The sequence below is a fragment of the Branchiostoma floridae genome, chromosome 4, assembly GCF_000003815.2.
Source record: "Branchiostoma floridae strain S238N-H82 chromosome 4, Bfl_VNyyK, whole genome shotgun sequence".
In the NCBI taxonomy this organism is placed as follows: Eukaryota; Metazoa; Chordata; class Leptocardii; order Amphioxiformes; family Branchiostomatidae; genus Branchiostoma; species Branchiostoma floridae.
Genome location: NC_049982.1, coordinates 1,978,550 through 1,999,428, shown reverse-complemented (window position 1 = coordinate 1,999,428; position 20,879 = coordinate 1,978,550). Strand labels below are relative to the sequence as shown.

Below are 20,879 nucleotides of genomic sequence, written 5' to 3'. Positions count from 1 at the left end.
TTCCTTTCCGGCATAATATTCCCGGTTAAAAATCGCGAATCGACCTAAAAGCCCCCCCCCCCAAAAAAATGCCAAGCTTCACAGAGACGCCGGTGAAGGAGGCTAACAAACATCTAAGTCTTTAAAGTGCTTTATTGATATTTTTTCGCTGATTTATGTATATGAGATGAGGCGATTTATTTATGTTTATTGAATAACTTCATAAACGGTCTCCTGGATTTGTGCAGCGTGCCCTTTATACCGCTGCATATTCATTCTTCGCAGAAAAGTTTTATTCATTTAATAATAGATCTATTGAGTTACTACAGTGTGTACGGCATTTTCAGTAGAGTTTTTCTTCATAGATGAAATCAAAGTTTATTTTGATTCGGTAGAATAATTGTTTTCTACTACTGTTTCCATTTTTCTACAGATATTGCTTTTTTATTCATGACTTGACTCTATGATTGCTAAAGTTCTGCTCATCATTTTGTTTATTGTTTTGCTTATATTACTTATTTGGTATCCCAAAGGGGCTCACGCAACATCCAAACTTCAGTAATCTAGAGCGAAACGTGGATAATTTAGTCTGTCAACAAAACATTTTAAAAAGATATCACGCTGTAATGTTCAGGTCCAAATGCCAACATTTTCTAAGAAAAGGGTATTTTACAGTAGCTTCGGCTTAGGTCACATTCCCAAACTGGGGCCCGGCCGGAATGTTTCAAGAAAGAAAAATCAAACTGTATACTTAGAAATATACACAAATTATGTCCATGAATCTTATGTTGACATTTTGTAAATTCTGATGTCTTTTATATCATTATTTTTCCTCCCGAAAGCTGCCCGTCCGGGCCCCGGTTTGCCTATAATAGCCTTACTGAGAAGAGTTAGTTTTAGCAAGGAGCCCTCTGCGCCTGCGTATGATACTGACCTTTGCCCCGAGCAGACAACGCGCACCAGGACGAAGCCACGAGCCGCGGTGCATTGTGGGAGTTCCTGTTCACGCACCGCCGTTACGCGGCCGCCATCTTGGCCGTGACGGTAGTTGTGCTGCTGGTCTCTCTGGAGCCGCCATGGTGGAGCTCAATGGGCAGGTCAACAGGAATCAGCGGGTAAATACTTTGTATTAGCAAGGAGGCTTTTCAACCTCCTTGATATTAGCAGCTTTACCAGGTCGATACAGCATTGATAAATATAGAAAAGGTGGGATCTTTCGTCTTCCACTGTCTTCGAAAAAGGAGTCGAACCCAATAACCCAGGATCTAGAGTTAGCTTTCACTAGTTTTAGACTAGAGTACACTTGTGATATTGTATTTTACACACTGAATCTTTTATGTTACCTGCAATTAGCCCACGGGCAAGAATTTGCAATAAAACTTGTAATAAATAGAAAAAATAAATAACCTTTTTTGGCTTGGTGTAAATCTTTAGCTACCTTGAAAACGATGATGATTGTGTTAGTGATGCTGGTGAGGATGATGATGATGACAATGTTGATGATGATGATGACAATGTTGATGATGATGATGATGGTGATGATGATGATGTTGTTGTTGTTATACAATAGCCAGCAGTCGGTTTTAAGTCCCCATCCAAATGTCGATGCAACTCATTGACAGATGCCTACATGTCCAAGGTCCGGTTCTTCCAAATTTGAATCGCTTGTTTTGAGTGAACCTTGAGTAGCTTCAAATTCTTTTGCTTCAATTTCACCACAAACCTAGACTCTTAGAGCCACTCAGTCGTTTTGTTACTGCATTGTCGTGTCAGATGTCTGTTTACCTTTGACTTGAAAATTTTAAGGTTGCACCCCCCCTCACGAGGAAGGTTGTTCCATAAAGATGGGAGAGGAGCCTTCACACCCAGTCTTCGTAAACGTGTGCAATTGATGTCGCACGAGAATATCGGCATATCAAATTACTAAATTACACTTTGACGTTGACTTTGGTGGTTTAATGTCACCAGTAGATGCTAGGAATATAACTAGTAGCCTTTTTACTATCATGGTAAGCTGTTTTTTTATCGTACAGGGCCAGGTTTTGGTCTGAGACCGTCAAAAAATACCTGTCGCAAATCCAAAAAACACACTTAGCACTGCATTAGCATAGTTAAAAACGCGTTTCTTGAATCGGCGTTTGCCGTCGATTTGTGACTATCGATAAGGCTATCACGAAACAAGCGGGGAAGTTTATCCAATATGTCCCTATCTCACGCAAGGTCCCATTTTATGCCTGTCGCAAGTTTTTAACTTTGACTTACGTTACAAAGACAGGTGAACAGAAATTAGTCAGAAAAGCGTGATTTCCCTGAATTCTTCATATGTTTCCATCGGCCAATATATGTAGTATGCTAACAAAGACCCGATAGGGGAAATGGAGAACTCTATAAGGATATATTGAATAAATGTTACAGCTCGATGCGTTTTGACAGTTTTTGTAATCAAGCTTACGTTACCATTATTACCGCTTCAAATAGAAACAGCAGCCTTGGCGCGCCCGTTATAAGAAAGGGCACAACCAGATAAGTACTTATCACCCGCAATTTCGTTCTGTAACCTGACTGTTCTATTTTTTTCACCGATTAATTGCCAAAATTTACTTACGTTACCGCTTGACTTACGTTACCACTACCTTATGCGATATCTAGCATGCAGCGTTTGATAGGGTAATGAGGTAGGATTGAAAGTCAGAGAGCATGCCAAAGGTCAGGTAACACCTCTGAGGTCCAGTTTGACATGATGGCCATAGTTCTAGTACCGTGCTGACCTTGTTATGAGCGTTATCAGGCAAAATGTTTTCCTATCTGCTATTTAGGAAGGAAAATGCGTAATAAGTTCCTTGCAAGGATCAAACATAAAGCTTGTTAACTGTCATTGAACCATTATTGAACTCCCAAGGGCAAAAAGTCAATCAAATCTCACTTCTTTTCTCGAAGAATCTGACATTTGTCATTAGTAACGTAAGTAAACATCGGCGTGACTTTTTGAGATGAGCAATATTTATAAGAACCTAGCAATATTTGTGACTCCAAAATGTATTTTCCAATGGATAACATGATAATATAGTCAAACAGTTGGCTATATGTCGAATTCTGCACAGTTTCTTTGTCAAGTCTTCATCACACGGTAACGTAAGTAAACGTCAACGCTATGGAGTTATGAGACTTCAAAGATGTCATAGTACATTGAACCCACCACCTAAAACTATATTTCTATAACTATTGTACACATTTTAGTGGAAATGCTTTTTGAATTTTATCTTCTATGTAGACAAAGACGGAGACACAGAGGGCATGTAGGGAGAGTAGGAAGGTCAGGGATGGAGATGGGTATATGAATTAAAAAGTCGCTCGCGTTATAGAATACTATACACCAGTGGGTTCAGGGGGTAAGACAGCTTTAGAGAAGATAAGGCCAGAGGGGCAGAAGGGAAAATGGGGGGATGAAAAGCCAAACTTTGCGCTTAAAGATTAAGTTCAAATTGGGCTTTACAAAAATAAGGGGACATTGCAATGAAATAAAGCGGATGCAATATGAGTTAGAATAAAGGCAAGCAAGAACTATTAATTAGCTTACTTGGTACAATACAGACATAGACAGTCTGCCCAGCACCTATCACACACACAGATTTATTTGTGCAGTGATTATAACTTTGATATTAGAAATGTTTGACTTACGTTACCAATGTTATTGACTTACGTTATCATAGTTCAGCGGCATCTAGATCTGTAGGCAAAGTGCATACAGTTTCATGCCGAATGCCCTCAATGTTGTATTCTACAGTTCTTTGCTCTTCCTCCGGGGAAAAATGAAATAAATGCTGCCAGTTTTGTGTACTCACCAGAAAAAACGCTGATGTGTGCTTCTTTTTTTCCAAATTAATCCAACTCATAAGGTACAAATAAGGTCATTTCTCGGCTCAAAAAGTAAACAGGAATATCAAATGTTACCCATTTTCAGGCACCCTGATGGCTTCTGCTTGGATACAAATAAGAAATAAACGTTTGCATCCCTAGATTATTCATGTAGTAAACGTCTTCTGTGTGTAAATGCACTTTTTATATCACTGAAATAAAAGTAAAATATCAACATAAAAAAGCCAATATCTCAAAATGGGAACTTTCCAGCACATTCAAAAATTTGTCAATGAAAGTTTACAGTTGTGGGAACAAGTTAAAACTGTTAAGTAAACTTTATGAACAACTTCATTTTTTACCATTTGTAACCCCCAATTGCACACGTTTACGAAGAATGGGTGTTCAGTGTAAAATTTCCTCCTGAGAGGCGGATCATGAAAAAAAGCTGAGTGGTAAAACGTGTCCTTGCTGATTTATCTTTAATTACCTTTATCACTTTGTTGTTGTTTTGTTCCCGCACCGCCGCCTAGGAGACGTCGCAGCTGTCTATCGCTGTGAATGCGCTGAAACTCGGTTTAAACCGCGACAGGAGCCGAATCGCCGCGCTGGAGCACCAGCAAGTGACCAACATGCCAGGTTGGGCAATCGTTACAATTATTCAGCGAAGATGCTAATCAACTTTTGATTTTACATATTTTGTTAATTAGGCTGTGTTGATTTGATAACATCAATGGTCCGCGCTCGCAGCAATTTTCGACGGCTGACAAAATTAGCAAATACATGCCATAGCTTATATTAACTAGAAGAATCTATTGTATGTTTGGTCATTTGTACATCCTTATTGACAACTTTCATTTTATAATGAAGGCAATTTTTGTTCACACGCTTGTATCACTTTTGGAGCTCCAAGAAGATGTTATCCATATAATCACATTAATTTTACCCCAGCAACGATATGACAACAATATGATTTTATTTATCTTCGAGTTCTTTTAGAGATTGAACCATTTTATGAATGCCAATGATCATGCCAATGATCATGTCAACCTCACCTGAAATTTAGGTAGCATTCTTTTTTCGTTAAGTAAATGTTGCCGGTTATCAGCCTGATGAATTTATTTTCGCAGGTCCATCTAGTGGAGTAGGACCGATTGGTCCCCCGGGGAAGCCTGGCCAGGCCGGGCCGGTCGGCCCAGTGGGCCTACCTGGGGGAAAAGGGCCAGCTGGCCTACCCGGTAAAGTCGGGCGGAAAGGTACAGCTGGGGCACGAGGGCAGACCGGTTCGCCTGGGCCCATCGGGCCAACAGGCCCTCCCGGAAATGCTGGCACATCGGGCCTACAAGGTCCACCTGGCCCACCAGGTCCACAAGGCCCGGGTGGTCAGGCGGGGCCGAGGGGGCCAGCTGGGTCCACCGGGACGACTGGGCCGCCTGGCCCTCCCGGGAAGGATGGCTCTGCTGGCCCGCACGGTCCTCCTGGCCCTCCCGGTAAAGATGGCTCTGCTGGCCCACAAGGTCCGAGAGGACCAGGTGGAACACCAGGGAAGGCAGGTCAAGCTGAACCCATCGGGTCTACAGGCTATGCTGGCAATATTGGGCCAGCGGGCCCACCCGGGCTACCTGGCCCACAGGGTCCACCCGGCCCTCCAGGTGCTAAGGGTTTGCCTGGTCCGGTGGGGCAGGAAGGTCCACCTGGCCCTCTAGGAAAGGCTGGCCCTGTCGGCCAGGTTGGCCCACAAGGTCCACATGGCCCCCCTGGTGCTAAGGGTTTGCCTGGTCTGGTGGGGCAGGATGGTACGACTAGGTCCCCAGGGAAGGCTGGGCAAGTTGGCCAACCTGGCCCTCCAGGAAAGACCGGCCCTGTTGGCCCACCTGGGATGGCCGGACTGGTTGGCCCACAAGGTCTGCCTGGCCCACCAGGACCGAGAGGACTCCCCGGCGCACCTACTGCCCCGACTTGTCTACCGATGAAGCGACCGCATGAATCAATGGACTCAACTCATTCCCAAGGTAAATATTTGCATCATTTTCTTGAAATGTAATTTACAAATTTATGAAATGTTTTCCAACACTGCATGATAAACCACATGAAATGAATTCATTGTGCGTGGCTCCAATGTGCTGAATACTTTTGTTTAAAGCTAATTGTACTTGCACTGTTAAAATCTCTGAGACTTAGGAGGTTGATCGCGGAGGATGTTGGTCTCCAAGACAGAGACCTTCTGTCTGTCATATGCGAGAGAGGCATCTGGAGGGACTTCATAGTGTTACCTGATAGATGACTGAACTGAACTAAACTGTTAACATCGAACGTATTTATTATAACATACGATGTCAGCTGGATAAAAATGGGTCTTATAATTTGAGTTCCACTCTAATTCTTCTAGGATCCGGCTCCCGACCTACTGCTTTCACTCCCACCGCGATCACCAGCGTCGCTGAGCCAGCTAATGTTAGCGGCCGTCTGTTCACCACCCTCGGCACCACCGACCGTGCAGGCCCGACCAGCCTGGGCGACCACTACCGCGGACAGGACCACGAGAAGCTGGTGACCTTACAGGACGGGATCCAGCTCTTCACCGTGCCTGAGACTGGGAACTACACGACTGAAACCAGTGGTATGTCATCGGCCTTTGTGCTCTCAACTAAAGGCTAAGAATTTTTCCATAGCGGTCGATCTGCACAAATTTATAAATTTATAGTCAATAGTATTATCATATAGCCAGGTGCCGTGAACCAATCAGAAGGCACTCTCCCATGTTGGTTATGACGCTGTAGCACATAGATTCCGGCCAGCCCGGTGTGTATCGCTCCTTCTGATTGGTCAGAATGAATTGATACCGGTGTAGGTTATAGCAAAGAACCAAGCGTTATGACACCATGTACACGTCGGGTATGGCATCATTTCCGTGTCAAAATTTCGTATCGAAAAAGGCACCTTAAAGACGCGAAAATAGACGTAAATACGTCTACGATGCTTTGAACAAAACGTCGTTTCGGTAGGCATGAAGGGGCCTTTTGAACGATGCCCATACGTCCCCTTTACACAGATTTACAATTTCCGTGTCAAAATAACTTTTTGGAAAAGGGTACCTTAAACAAGCGAAAATACGTGTATGATGTTTCAACAGGGACGTAACGATAGCGTGCTACGATTTCCTGCAATATCGCATATCATAGCAACATTGATGAACCAAATATGTATGCTGTAACGTTACACGCTGTGCCATACGGTACGTACACACTTTCCGCCCCATTCTGCCTTGCACCCCTTTCTCTCCAACATGGTTATGTCCCACTTGACCAAATCAATGTTACCATAAGCGACGCCTGGCGGACCGTCAGGTACTGCGCACGTGTCGAGACCCTTCCCTCCCCATTCCAAACATGGTCCTTACCGTGTGACATAAGGTACGTGACGTCTGTCACAGATGTCACACGTCAAATGGTCCTGTGTTTAATTCAAGGGTACATGACGTCTTTTATGTGCGACCGAATGGACCGAACCTGAAGCCCCGCCCCCTGTTCAATCATGGTTCTATTTGAAACATCTCCGTCAAAAACAGAGCTAGCAGGACAGAACTGGCGCATGGCCGCCGCCGCTAAGTTTAGTTGATAATACAGTCTGCAGTTAGATCCTAGATGCTGAACTGAGATATAAAAATCGTGATTGTCTTGGCTGAGGCAATCATATCGCTTGTCCTTATCCACAGCATTTAATATTAACATAATACTAACTCTTACAGGCCACAAGCCCACATCGTGCGCTGAAGCTAAATCTCTACGCTCCAATGCCAACGACGGCGAGTACATACTTTACCCCTTTTCAACGGACAGTGATGTATCCCTCCGCGTCTATTGCCATGACATGGCATCTGCGGAACCCAAAGAGTTCCTAACCCTACCATCCGGTCCTGATGAGAACTATGCCATTATCTTTGCTGACCAACTGGTCGACGCATGGCACTCGCAATGCACCGGTTCATTACAGGTAGGTGAAACTATTGGTAGCAAAGATAGCTGTTCACAACAGTGACCACGTTTAGTTGAAGGATAAGCTAAATTGCTATTAATATATTTGTACAACAAATTAGTCTTAGTGATTTTAATTTAAAGGTACACACGTGTAAGGCCAGCGTCATTGTGATGATATATTTACGTAAGTCGCTGTACTTTTGTCGTGTCAATGAAGATTTCTTTTATATTGTCTTCAGCACCCATACGACAGACGAGGGACCACGAAGTTCAGCAAGCTCAGAATCCAGTTTAATACATCCAGGATCGAAGTTATTGGAGATGACTACACCTTTGCTCAAACCACTGGTATTTCAACGTGTTCTTACCTTACAATAGTAGTGCTAAATGTTAATAATGGACAGCCACAAATGTTAATGACCCATGGATGACTGACTCGTAAGAATGCCTCAAGTCAATACGCCATCAAGTCTGAGAAAAAAATAATTTCTTTTTCTTGTTGATTGTGCAGGATGTTTGATGTAATTGGTCAACAGTTTGTTGCTCAAACAATTTGCACCATCATGATAGATACTTTTTAGCTTGACTTGCTCAACTTTTGCCAAGGAAGTAATTGTAGGTGACATATATTTTCTAATGACAACAGGGCCAAATGATGTTGCTTACGGGCATGCAGGCGACTGTTATTCAGCGAAACAGGGGTGTGCTAAGGGAACGTTCAAAGTGGATCTGACTGGGACGGGACTTGCGCTGGCACCAGAAGTCCACTGGGTCATGGGTGTCAGCTACCCAGCAGATCTGACCATCAACGACATGTTTCTCTCGGAGGACAGAAAGGTTTGTTGCCTGTCTATAACTTACTGTTCGGTAATGACTTAACCCTATCTAGACCGGGCTTTTTTTTATTCCTGGGGCCGGGGGGGGGGGGGGGGGCTCTTTTCCTTCGTAATTTCAAAACCGCTTGGGTTACGATCACCAAATTTAGAGGGAGTGATGTACTTATAAAGTTTTATATTTTCTGTAATTTTTGTATCGTTATGACGTAATATGACGTAATTATGACGTCATAATGTCATATTTTGGGCTAAAACCGTCTAAATATGAAATTTCCGCTATACTTAAAGTTACTTAACAAAACGATGACTATATTGTGTGGGACCGCGTAGCGGTGTGTTCTGCCCGTGACAGAGAGGTCGCGAGTTCGAATCCGGCTGCGTGTCACCGATCTTGTGTCCTTGGGAAAGGCACTTTACACGACTTTCCTCATTTTACTCAGGTGAATATGAGTACCTAGCTTCGGCTAGGGCCGTCCCTCGGATAGGACGTTAAATGGAGGTCCCGTGTTTTAAGGTCACCTGAGTGGCGCCGAATGGCAGCTCGCTCCAGACCCTTGCGATTTAGCCTCGTCATTGTAAGCTCCTCGCAATTCAGACCCTGGCTGCAAAGAGTGAGTAGTCGGCCCACCCAATAACCAATAACCAAAACCAACTATAAAGGGTATCTTATTGGTGTCTAAGTCTGCCAAGTCTTTTGTTGCCAATGACGACGAAACTGACGCCTATATGACGTCAGAAAATGACGTCATTTGTCCGCCATTTGTCCGTCATTTGTCCGCCATCTTGGATCGACAAGCTTGAATTTTCTAAAATACGATTTTTCCACATATAACCCCAAACCCAATAGAAGTGGACTAAAAAGGTTCAAGTGATTGTGTTTTGTAAGAAAATAAAAGATTTTGACGGTATTTGTCACGTGTAAAATAGCATGTATTCATCGTTAAAAATTACATTGTCCGCCATCTTGGGTTTTGACCCATGACGTCATCGAATTAGCATAAATTATGAATATTTAATTAGAAACGTAACTTAGAATTACACAGGATGTTAATGATATAGATAAATAAGTTTGGTCTAGCAATGAAACCATGAAATCTCATAATTCAAACTGAAATTAGTAAATTTTGTAAAATATGCTTGTCAGAAACCCGTTGCCATGGCAACACGAAAAATCACAAACTAAATTTTTTACAAAATTGTTGCCAACATTATTTTAGGAAAAATCACCAAGTTTTGTAGTTCTAGCACACGTCGTTCGGCAGTTATATGACGTCAAAGTTGGCGCGGACACTTTTACCCCCCCCCCCCGTCTAGATAGGGTTAATGGTTTAACGCGCATCTATGCAGCAAAATCTTTCACTTAAAACTCAATACTGGATCCACGGTATAACCCATCCCCAACTCCAAGATCTTTAAATATCATTAACAAGAAAAATCAACATCTTTAAATATCATCAACTACAAAAATATTTCGTTTATATACTCTTTGATATGTTGATTGAAATGTTTTTCATTTTTTCAGGTTGCCTCTGCCCGATGTGGTGGATGGTGTGGTTCCTGCAGGCCCGATGGAGGGGAAATATATCTGACACCCTCACAAGGTAAGTACAACACGTTAATTATAACGGCTCATTCTCATTGAAATGTTTCCAATAGCTATTTTAGGTTCGAAAAATAAATAAGCTCATTTTTGTCATACCTACCTGATTGTCTAGGAAATTCACTTTATTAACGATAAACAAAAGTGAAAAGGTATTTTTAAAACTCATTGGTTATGTATCATTTTGGGCTTTTTTCCATCGAAAAGATGCTGTTTTCATTATATCATTTAGTTATAAGGGGACGTGCATATACATAGCGACATCTAGAATGCCAAAGCTCTATGTAGGCTAGATATTTGCACTTTAAAAGCAAGAAGAGAATTTATATGTCTTAAGTTTGCGAAATCCATGTTTAATTCACCCACTTTTCGAAGCTGGTTGCCTGCTACACGTAATGAAGTTCACAACAGAGGTTTGAAACGAGGGCTCGAGCTTAGCATACCTTTTGCCAAATATGATAGGTACAAAAACAGTGCTATTCCATACTTGTCGACACTCTTAAATACTGATTAATAGCCTGTTTATAATGTCACATTATTACTACATGGTAACGTTGATTACTGCTAATGTTAGCCTTGGTGTGTATCGATGATTGATAAGTATGTTATGTTGTATATATTAAGGTTTTTATTTTACGACTAAAACTAATTCAGTTCAGCCAGTTTTACTGCAAAGTATAACAGGCTGCAACGTTGTTTTAGTATGTCCATGTATGTATGTATGTATATGTATGTATATGTATGAATAATAAACCATCAATAAAAAGTAGGCAACTTTTTTCACACCAATAGCAGGTCAAATAGATAACGTAGAAAGCATCGAACAATGGTAACGTTTGTTACAGTAATTTTTGTACTATACCAATGTTTTGCTAAGCAATGTAGGTTACAATGACAGTCAGCAATCCTTTCTGGTTTTATTAGAATAAGCAACAAAAGTAAAGCGTAAAAAAACGGCCATTTTCAGTCGTATACGAGGCTGATGATACAAACGTCGGGACTGTCTTACTCGTGGTGGTGTTCAACTTACCAAACTTGGCGACACCCGCTATTCTGACCAGGTTACAGGACAGTCTATAATAGACTTATTCTTAGCTTCTAACCAAAGCTTTTGCCAAATCACACAGCAGCCACCTCCACCCACCTTGGTTAGTCGGATCACGTAGTAGTATCAGCTGAGATTTCCCTGAACTGTAAGGATGCACTTGAATCACCCTTACACAGGACACTCTACAGTTATAACAAGGTCAAGGCAGACTGGGATAGTTTTCGTGACTTGCTCAGAGACGCTCCCTGGCAAAGTGTAGTCGCAAATAGGGCTGACGAATGTGCTGAAGAGGTTGCATCTCTGTTACAGGCTGGCATTGATGCTTTTGTGCCCTCCAGAAGGTTTCAAATGAAACGTCACTCCTCTCCTTGATTCTCTCCTGCTTATGAAGTGGCCATCATCGCTACGAGTTTTTTTTTTCCGACCGCATATGTCAACTTTACGGCACCCGGACGTCATAATGCCTTGCTGTCTGTTAAATTTCTGGCTTGGAGTACGTAGCATAGAAACTCCGGTGTAAACGGAAAGAATTTGATCGAAGCTGTATGTTTAATTTCTTGTCTATGAAACTTTCAATTGGGTCAATGGAGTGGAAAACCCGCCATGACGTCCTTCTGACCGCACGTCAACCTACGGCACCCTTACATCATAACGCCATGATGTCTGTTAAATTTACCAATTGTGGAACGTAGCGTACGAACTATTGTTTGGTCGAAGTTGTTAATTTGTATGCTCAGTTTATTGTTAGCTTCGCCAAGAAGATTATGTTTTTGCCTGACTTGGGTCTGTATGTAGGTCAACAGGATATAACTCGAGAAATTGTGGATGGAACTTTTTTTTTTGCAGGTGTGTAGCGGTTGTTGAAAGGCATGCCTAGTTCGAAAATGGGTTACCTGGCGTTTTCCTACGGTACATTAGCGAGCTTGGTATTTTTTTGGGTGTTTTTTCGGGAAGCATAAGTCAAAATGTAGCTGGGCGATTTCCACGATATTTGGCATGTGTTTAGCGGTTGTGGAAAGGATTGTCATGTGCAAGAATGGTTGAGCTACCTTTTACCTATGGTGCTGTAGCTGGCTTTGTATGTAAGTGCGTTTGTCTGTATGCAAGATAACTCGAGATGTTCTTGATGGATGCTAATGATATTTGGTTGATAGGTAGGGGACACAGAAAGGAAGGTCAAGTTCGATAATGGGCCTCCTGGCAACTTGTTTTGGTACTGCAAGTGAGCATCAAAGTTTGCGCCTAAATTTTCCAGAAGTGCCAGGTTCATGATTTTCTAATGGTGGATAGCTGTTGGTACTAGGAGTCAATGGTCTAATTTTGGGCCCCCTAGCAGCTTGTTTGGAACTGCAGTGGGTCTTATAGTTTGTAGCTTTTAAGAAGGATAACTGCAGAGGAGATTGATGGATATTTTTTGTTTTTGGTAGCTAGGTACTTTGGTTGATTATCAACATCTATTTCATATAATTACTTAGGGAAAGTTATCCAATTAACAGAAATAAACAGTGTTTTCTATATACAGATGCATCTCATTTTGACCTATATTTAAGGACACAGCTGTTTGCCAGATGCTTTGCCTGAGAAGCCTTGTGACCTGGACGCCCTAACACTGTGAAAATCCTCTTGACAAGCATGAAATTCTGATTGACCAGGGATGCTACCACTGAGGTCATCTTTGGTCACAGTCCAATGCCCCCTATCATCAATACTATTCGGCCAGGCTGGAGTCTGGTAGAGACTACATGATTTTAACAAAGCACTTAAATGAAAGTTGCGCTAGTTTATCGTTTAAATGGGTCAATAGAATGGAAAACCCGCTTCGTCTTTCTCCCGACCGCATATCATATGTCAACTTTATGGCAACGGAGGTCATAATGCTATGATCGATGTCTGTTAAATTTGCGCGTCACTTTAATCACTTGAATTTCATGGTAGAATCTATCGACGGGAAGTGGAAAGCCATTTGACTGCTGAAATTATTGTTTACGTCTCTAGCAGTCATTAAAACTGATATATCAAATCCTAATGTCGGATATCGGGTAAGCTACTTTTGCACTGTTGTCCTGTTTAGCAGCCAATTTCTAATCATCAATTAGGCCCGCTGTGGCTCGTTAATTAAATCCGGTAAAATTTTATTGGTTTTCTGAAAATGTAGGATTTTGCAAGACCTGACTTGCTTTTCTGCTAGTGATTTGGCCGTAGTTCATGATATTGTTCCTAGGTTTCGTTTGCTAATAGCTAATAGTGCACTCTATCGTTGAAATATTACCTCCTAATATCATCCATATTTGAATTCCCATTTGAAGAGTTGTTACAGACCATTTGAAACAATATCTGACATGCATCGGCGTTTTGGGGGCGAATTTAGGAAATTTACGTATTTTGTCGAATCAGTATCTGAATGAGTAGCTATGTTCTGTCTAATCACGAATCCGCGGCTGAGTCGGTGGCTACGAACAGGCGGATGAATTGGACTAGAAGTGTAACATGTTTGAGGTATGCCGGACGTGGCGTATTTAAGGTCACAGGTACACGTAAAAGACGTCACGTGCCTTTGAATTAAACACAGGACCATGTGACGTGTGACATCTGTAAAGGAGGTCACGTACCTTATGCCACACGTTAAGGAGCATGTGACGTGTTTTGGTATGGTGTGACGTGCGGCATCTGTAAAAGACGTCACGTACCTTATGTTTTTGGTATGTCGGACGTGACGTGTGACATCTGTAAAATAAAGACGTCACATACTTTGTGTCACACGTGACGTGAATTAAACACGGATCAATCATCAGTCACTAAATCGTTAACTAAGTTATTGATAAAGAGACGTCACGTATCTTGCACGTAGCCTGTGACGTGTTTGTAATAGGTCGGACGTCACATATTTTACGTCCCATTTGACGTGAATTTAGGAAAATGTCACGTATATAGCTCCCGTATTTTTGAAACAAATATATTGCCATAGTAGAATATATAGAACATATTTTGTTCAATGTTGCTATGATATGCGATATTGCAGGAGATCGTAGCACGCGATATCGTAACGTCCCTCTTGAACCATCGTACACGTATTTTCGCTTGTTTAAGGTACCCTTTTAGAAAACGTTATTTTGACACGGAAATTATAAATCTGTGTAAAGGGGACGTATGGGCATCGTTGAAAAAGCCCCTTCATGCCTACCAAAACGACGTTTTGTTCAAAGCAGCGTAGACGTATTTACGTCTATTTTCGCTTCTTTAAGGTACCTTTTTCAGTACGAAATTTTGACACGGAAATGATGCCATACCTCGGGGCGGGTCATTACCCCCTAATTATTAAACGTGTATCTTACTAGTATGAAAATGCTTTGTTTATTGAGGCCTTTCCCCCTCTTACCAGATATCGCATCGGTGACTACTGCTGTCATACCCACCGGTGCCACGACCAGTCCTGGCGACCACTCACAACGCCGACATGGCCTCGGAGATCCGCAGCTGATAACTCTTCACACCGTTGTAGGACACACTACCACCAACCCCAAAATCACCAACCACAAAAATGAAGCTGCTGGTATGGGCCTGCTACTGGTTAACTACATAAAACATGCTTTTTAGCTTTTGGCCACCAAATTCTTTAGCCACATCAGAAAGATATATCAGCCGTGGCTTCAGTTAACATGTGTCGCCTTCCTCAGGGCAGATCTAAAGCCAGGATCTACCAAAACGTACGGTCACATACTTCAGTATGTAGATATTGTTAAGCACTGGTCATTATTCCCTGACAAAGGTGACAGATCGTCTTCGTCCATAATGTGGGCTGTTCTAACTTTTTGATCTTTGATCTTTTGATCTTGATCAGTCTTGATAATCTGATGAAATTATTTGCGGATTTCGATCGCTAGAAAAATGACTGATAACAGCTTCATCATTTCCCACAGCAAGTCCAAACACCTGCGGGGAAAGCTGGTCAAGGAAAGGCTCCAGATGCTTTCGATTTTTCGACCAAGAAGTATCATACCGAGGAGCCAGGGCTTTCTGTGCCAGTCACAACGCTCAGTTGGCTCTCCCGAAAGACCGCGACACCAACAGCCTGCTTGTAGATCTGCTTGTACCCTTTGGCAGGCCCACCGTTTGGATCGGACTGACGGACGTGAAGAAAGAGGGAACCTTCGTGTGGGAGGATGGGGAGGAACTGGGAGGGTTCAGCGATTGGTGGTGGGGCGAGCCCAACAACGAGCCTGGTGATGATGCGGACTGTGTCCGCATGAAGAGTGCTGCATGGCTTAAAACATGGAAAGACACGCCCTGCCAACGTCTTCATAAAGTTATCTGTGAGAAAGGTATTTTGCTTTTTTTTTACCTCCGTAATGACGGAGGTATTTCTTTCAGTCTGTTTGTTTGTTTGACTGTCTGTCTGTCTTAAAGTTAGTTAGGTTGTATCTCTAGGTCTAAGTTTGTTTCTAGTGTAGTAATTTTTGTAATCGAAGACTGACAGTATTATACGGTCTATTTGGCCTGCGTCTAAATTTATTCAGTAGGTTAGTTCTCTATCTAATCTGTACTCTCCACTTCTTATTCTTTGCAAAAATCAAAGACTGAAAGTTGAGTCTTATACGAATGATCTGATGAAAGCTCTGGAATGATGAAACAAGGCAGAGAGAGAGAGAGAGAGAGAGAGAGAGAGAGAGAGAGAGAGAGAGAGAGAGAGAGAGAGAGAGAGAGAGAGAGAGAGAGAGAGAGAGAGAGAGAGAGAGAGGAGGGCAGAAACACAAAGGACATTTTCATTTTCATTTTTCATCGGAGGTACAGACACCAACTTTCGTTTAATATTTTTCATGGCGGTCGAGACACCAACAGTTCTAAAGACAGAGTACCCTGGGAAAACGCAGACTCCTAACGAGGCACGCAAAGTTTACCGATCCCTACAACACGCGCGCACGGAACACCCGCCGCCTAACACCCGCCGGCCCACGAAACAGCTGGCCCCAACTATCATTTGCCTCTTTGGAGACCGGCGTAAGTGGGGCCAGCTGGTAGTGGGGCGGGTGCATAGAGGCGGGAGGGCGCGCGTTCAGGCAGGGGATCGGTAACTCTTATTTGCGAAGCTTCTCGAGCTGGTTTCCCAGGGTAAAGACAGAGCTGCTTAAGTGCTAACCCATACAATGTCTTGCTTCTAGATAACACAGGCGTCAGTGATAGAATCCCAGGCTTGGGCTTTCAAACCGCCACGTTCACCACCCTCGGCGCCACCGGCCGTGCAGGCCCGACCAGCCTGGGTGACCACTACCGCGGACAGGACCACGAGAAACTGGTGACCTTACAGAACGGTATCCAGCTCTTCACCGTGCCTGAGACTGGGAACTACAGCATTGAAGTTGCTGGTGTGTTTTCATCCTTCATACGATATTAACTGCCGAGTTTGGAATATCAACTTTGGTATATCATATTTCTGTTATTTATGCATCAATTTCAATGTATTATATATCAATAGAAAGCTTGTGTGATTTTCTTTCCTATGGTATCAAACTTATTATGATTGTTAACACATGAAACGAGCAAAAGGCCTGCTTACGTGAGTGGGTCACGAAAAAAAAAGTGCCCAAATTCCCCTACTTCTGTTCAACACTGCATCGTCCTGTTGATATTGGCGCGTGTGTCACTGGTTCAATCAATCCTCTTTTCACCTCACATTTTGTATACGGAACATACAAGGTTTTAGTGCACTTGAGTAGAGTTCATCTGCCCTTTCGATAGTTGGATGGCAGAATCAAAGCGCGGATGCGGCAAGGAAGACCGCACGCTGACAAGGCAAGAGTAAAATTCGGCATTTGGTGGTGGAGGCAGCCTCATGGTGTGGGGTGGTATAACCACCATAGGGTAAACAAGACTCGTCATCATTCCAGGCAAATTAATGTGGTGACATATAGGGACACCATGCTCCATCCAGTAGCAACATTCTACCTCTTCAATATTGGACCAAATGCCATTCTGCAAGATTACAACACCAGTCCACACAGAGCAAGGACGATTGGATGCTGAAGCACAGTCTTAGGGTGGAATAGCCTTCCTACGGCTTATGGCTAGCACTCGATTGATCACCTTTTGCCATGGTTCAGATTTTTTGCTTGAATAAAGATTAATAGTAGCTTTGATTGACATGTCCTGTTTATTCAACTTGCCTTCATTCACAAGTCAATACTGACGGAAGAAAATGAGCAGCATGGAGAGATTGACTTTAGTAGGGTAATTTTGGCACTTTATCTTTAGTACCCCCTGTACGTAAGCGGACCTGGTGCTCGTTCCATGAATTTACACTCATAAAATTACTCAGATATGCTAAAAAGAAACTTGGATGTTCTGTATACCAAACGTTAGGTGATAAAAGGATTGATTGAATCATTGTCACCCGCGGCCATAACAACGGTTGAACCGGGCGATACAGTTTTGAACAGAAACGGGGGAATTTGGGCACTTTTTTTTCGTGACCCACTCACGTCAGCAAGCCTAGTGTATGTTCCATGAATTAACAATGATAATGAGTCTGATACCATTGGAAAGAAAATCATGCAAGCTTTCTATAGATATATAACATATTAAAATTGATGCTGAAACAACATAAATATGATGAACCGAAGTTGATATTCCAAACTTTTTGTGCTGAGTGTATATCTATATCTATCTATCTCTCTCTCTCTCTCTCTCTCTCTCTCTCTCTCTATATATATATATATATATATATATATATATATATATATACAAACGCTAAGCAGCACAATTAGGCAAGAGGTTCAAAGGTTTTAAGAATAATTTATGAAATTTATGATATAAGGAATGACTGTCCTTCGCATTACACGTGTGAAACTGTGTGAAAGTTCCATTTCATTGATGAAATATTATAACAATAACATTTTTCAGTTTTGTTGCACTGTATGTTCGGCAAGGCTCATTGTTTTTAAGTTCTATAACGTCTAGGCGGAAACTATCAATTAACTTCATTTATTTGAATCAATTCCATGTTTGTACCCAAAGGTGCCGCTGCAGGACAAGCCGGTACCGCCAGGGGCAGGGGTGCGCTGGTCAGTGGGACGTTTCAGCTGCAGGAAGGTACGTGGGGCTGTTTCTAATTTTGTCCAGTAGAACTGTTAGGTCACGTGCACACTGACTTGCATGATTTTCTGGATGGCATCCGCGCGCCATTGCTTTTTATCTATTCCTAAAAAAGACTCCTTCAGTTACTCCAAGTTTTCTTCAAGCAATAACTGTTTTCAAAGGTAAGGTACATACCTCCAAAGCTTCGACGGCTCACAGTCCATCTTGCTCACAGAGAATGGCCTTGTCTCGATCTCGCGAGAGAACACGAGAACTAGGTCATGCTTGCCTAGATCGTCTGAAACCTCGCCTCCTTGCCGTTTCTTTTGACAAACTGTGTTCTGTGGTTCAATTCGTAATAACAGCTTCGTGGTCCTGTGGTTTAACAGCATTTTTCTTGCTTTATAATATTTATTTTTTATTTTTCGCCTCCCGCATTTATTTATCTATTCATTTATTAGATTTGGGGTCTCGAGAAGATATCATCTTTAAGTCAGTGTGGCCTTACATAAAACAAAACCAGTACGGGCGACGCGCCTGCCTTGTACAACTTTCACGTTTTCAGAGGGTCTTCATGCTCTATTACGTAAGGCGTAAGCAGCCTATATTATTTCCCGTAATTCGTAGCGAGGCAACCAAATTTACCGCAATTGCCTTCCTTGATTTAGCGTAATACGTAGGGAGTTCTTCTGAATTTAGCGTAAATCGTTGTCGGAACCCCCCCCCCCCCCATGCAGACCCTCTTTTAAGAAATACGTGGCGAGCGTAGCCTCCCTCTTAAGCTAAGGGCACAACCCGCCGTATGTGCAATTTGTCCGTACGTTTTTTGGGTGGGACCACGTCCGCCACGTATTTCTGAAAACGTTCATGCTGCACAGGGCAGGCGCGTCGCCCGTACAAGTACGTACAGGGGGGGGGGGGGGGGGAAGGGGCGTGGGGGGGGGTTTTCCAATCCCCAGCCCGATGGCACACAATGTTTTGCCTGCACGTAAAGTTCTACGGCATGTGCTCCCAAACCCGTCGGATTCTCTACGAGTTCGTACGGAGGCGGTACTTACCACTTACGCATCCCAAAAGATTGCCCAAGTTTTGGCACGTAGACAGCACGTATTTGCATGTACGGCGGGTTGTGCCCTTAGCTTAAAAAAGTACGGACAAATTGCACGTACGGCGGGTTGTGGCCTTAGATTTAGATTTAGTCCATTAAAGCTACAACTGACGACCACTGACGCTGTCTGTTTCTGTTTCTTCTCTTCCAGGAGACGTGCTGAAGATCCTGGTCGGTCAGGAGGGACTTGGCTCCCGGAGACATCTGTCGGCCGGAGGGGGAGGCGGCACGTTCGTCACCAGGGCTGACGATTCACCGCTGATCGTAGCTGGAGGGGCAGGAGGAGGAGCTGGGGTTTGGGGGTTGAAGTCACACCGTGCGGAGTGTGATGGTACTACAGGTGAATCCGGCCAGGCCGGCTTCGGTCGCCTTCAAACTCACCCAGGCGGCAGGGCTGGATGCGGTGCAAAAGACCCAGGCGAAGGTTGCTGGATGAATGGTGGCGGTGGGGGAGGGGGGCTCGTTTCCAATGGTGGCAGCGGGATGGGGGTCTGTGGACACGGTAGTAGAGGAAATGCTGGTAAACATGGCGGACGTTTTAGGGGCGGATTTGCCTTTGTCAACGGTGGTGTGGGTGGGAAACAGGCTGGCAAAGATTCCGATGGCGGGTTTGGCGGGGGAGGGGTCGGTTATTACGGAGGGGGTGGGGGAGGGGGTTACTCGGGAGGAGCCATGGGGATGTGGGAGAACGGCTCTTCTTGTGGGGGAGGGGGAGGCTCCTTTAACTCCGGCCGCGACTCCGGCGGTCAGGACGGGGTGAACGACGGGCCCGGGTACGCGGTGATCACGAAAATGTGAGTGTTACTCTACTGATTCACCTTTATCCGTGGGGTAACCTATACCCGTTGTTCTATTAGAAAGGTATTTACGGACATCAAGTCGACGCAAGGCAACAATGAATGAATTAATGAACATTTCAAGCTCTAAAGTACTGCAGAAACCACGCCAGTCGACTGAATATCCCTAAATACCATGTCCTTGAATACAACGGATAAAGGTTACCCCGCGGACAAAAGTGAGCTGTCGTTGCATATAGCAGCGTATAAAGCACAGAATTGTAGCCAGGTTTAGTCTCATCTACAGCTGGACTGTAGGGTGAATCGAGAACCAGAGACAAGAGCAGGATGTACACCAGGGAAATCTGTAGACGATATTCTAATCATCATAATGATCGTAGAATGTTTTTCGTACCCTTGTAATTATTAGTAACACATAACACTTCTAGATTCCGGATGCCAGCTAACACAGTAGCAGCATCTACACAGCAGATTCGCAGTCTCACTTTGTCTTTGCCTGATCAACTTCATCCAAAATTATATTACTCAAAGTATAAGGAGTTGTCCTGTCCTGAGTCCTAACAGCGATGTTTGTCAGACCGGATTCTGGTCGTTTGCAGCTCCAGAGAGAG

General features: G+C 43.4%; 1 protein-coding gene across 1 annotated transcript; it reads left to right on the top strand.

The window, feature by feature from the left end:
• Positions 1-10,183: 10,183 nt before the first annotated feature.
• Positions 10,184-20,269, top strand: LOC118412965 (glycine-rich cell wall structural protein 1.0-like). Its single transcript, XM_035816058.1, has 5 exons — positions 10,184-10,248; positions 15,397-15,614; positions 16,452-16,655; positions 18,304-18,378; positions 19,623-20,269. The coding sequence occupies exons 1-5, from the start codon at positions 10,184-10,186 to the stop codon at positions 20,267-20,269; spliced, it is 1,209 nt and encodes a 402-aa protein (XP_035671951.1).
• Positions 20,270-20,879: the final 610 nt, after the last annotated feature.

Bases quoted from the DNA above. Each gene is read 5' to 3' on its own strand.
- LOC118412965 (XM_035816058.1), top strand. From the start codon at position 10,184: ATGTGGTGGATGGTGTGGTTCCTGCAGGCCCGATGGAGGGGAAATATA. The intron at 15,615-16,451 runs GTATTTTGCTTT...TCTTGCTTCTAG, and splicing joins TAAAGTTATCTGTGAGAAAG to ATAACACAGGCGTCAGTGAT. The intron at 18,379-19,622 runs GTACGTGGGGCT...CTTCTCTTCCAG, and splicing joins GACGTTTCAGCTGCAGGAAG to GAGACGTGCTGAAGATCCTG.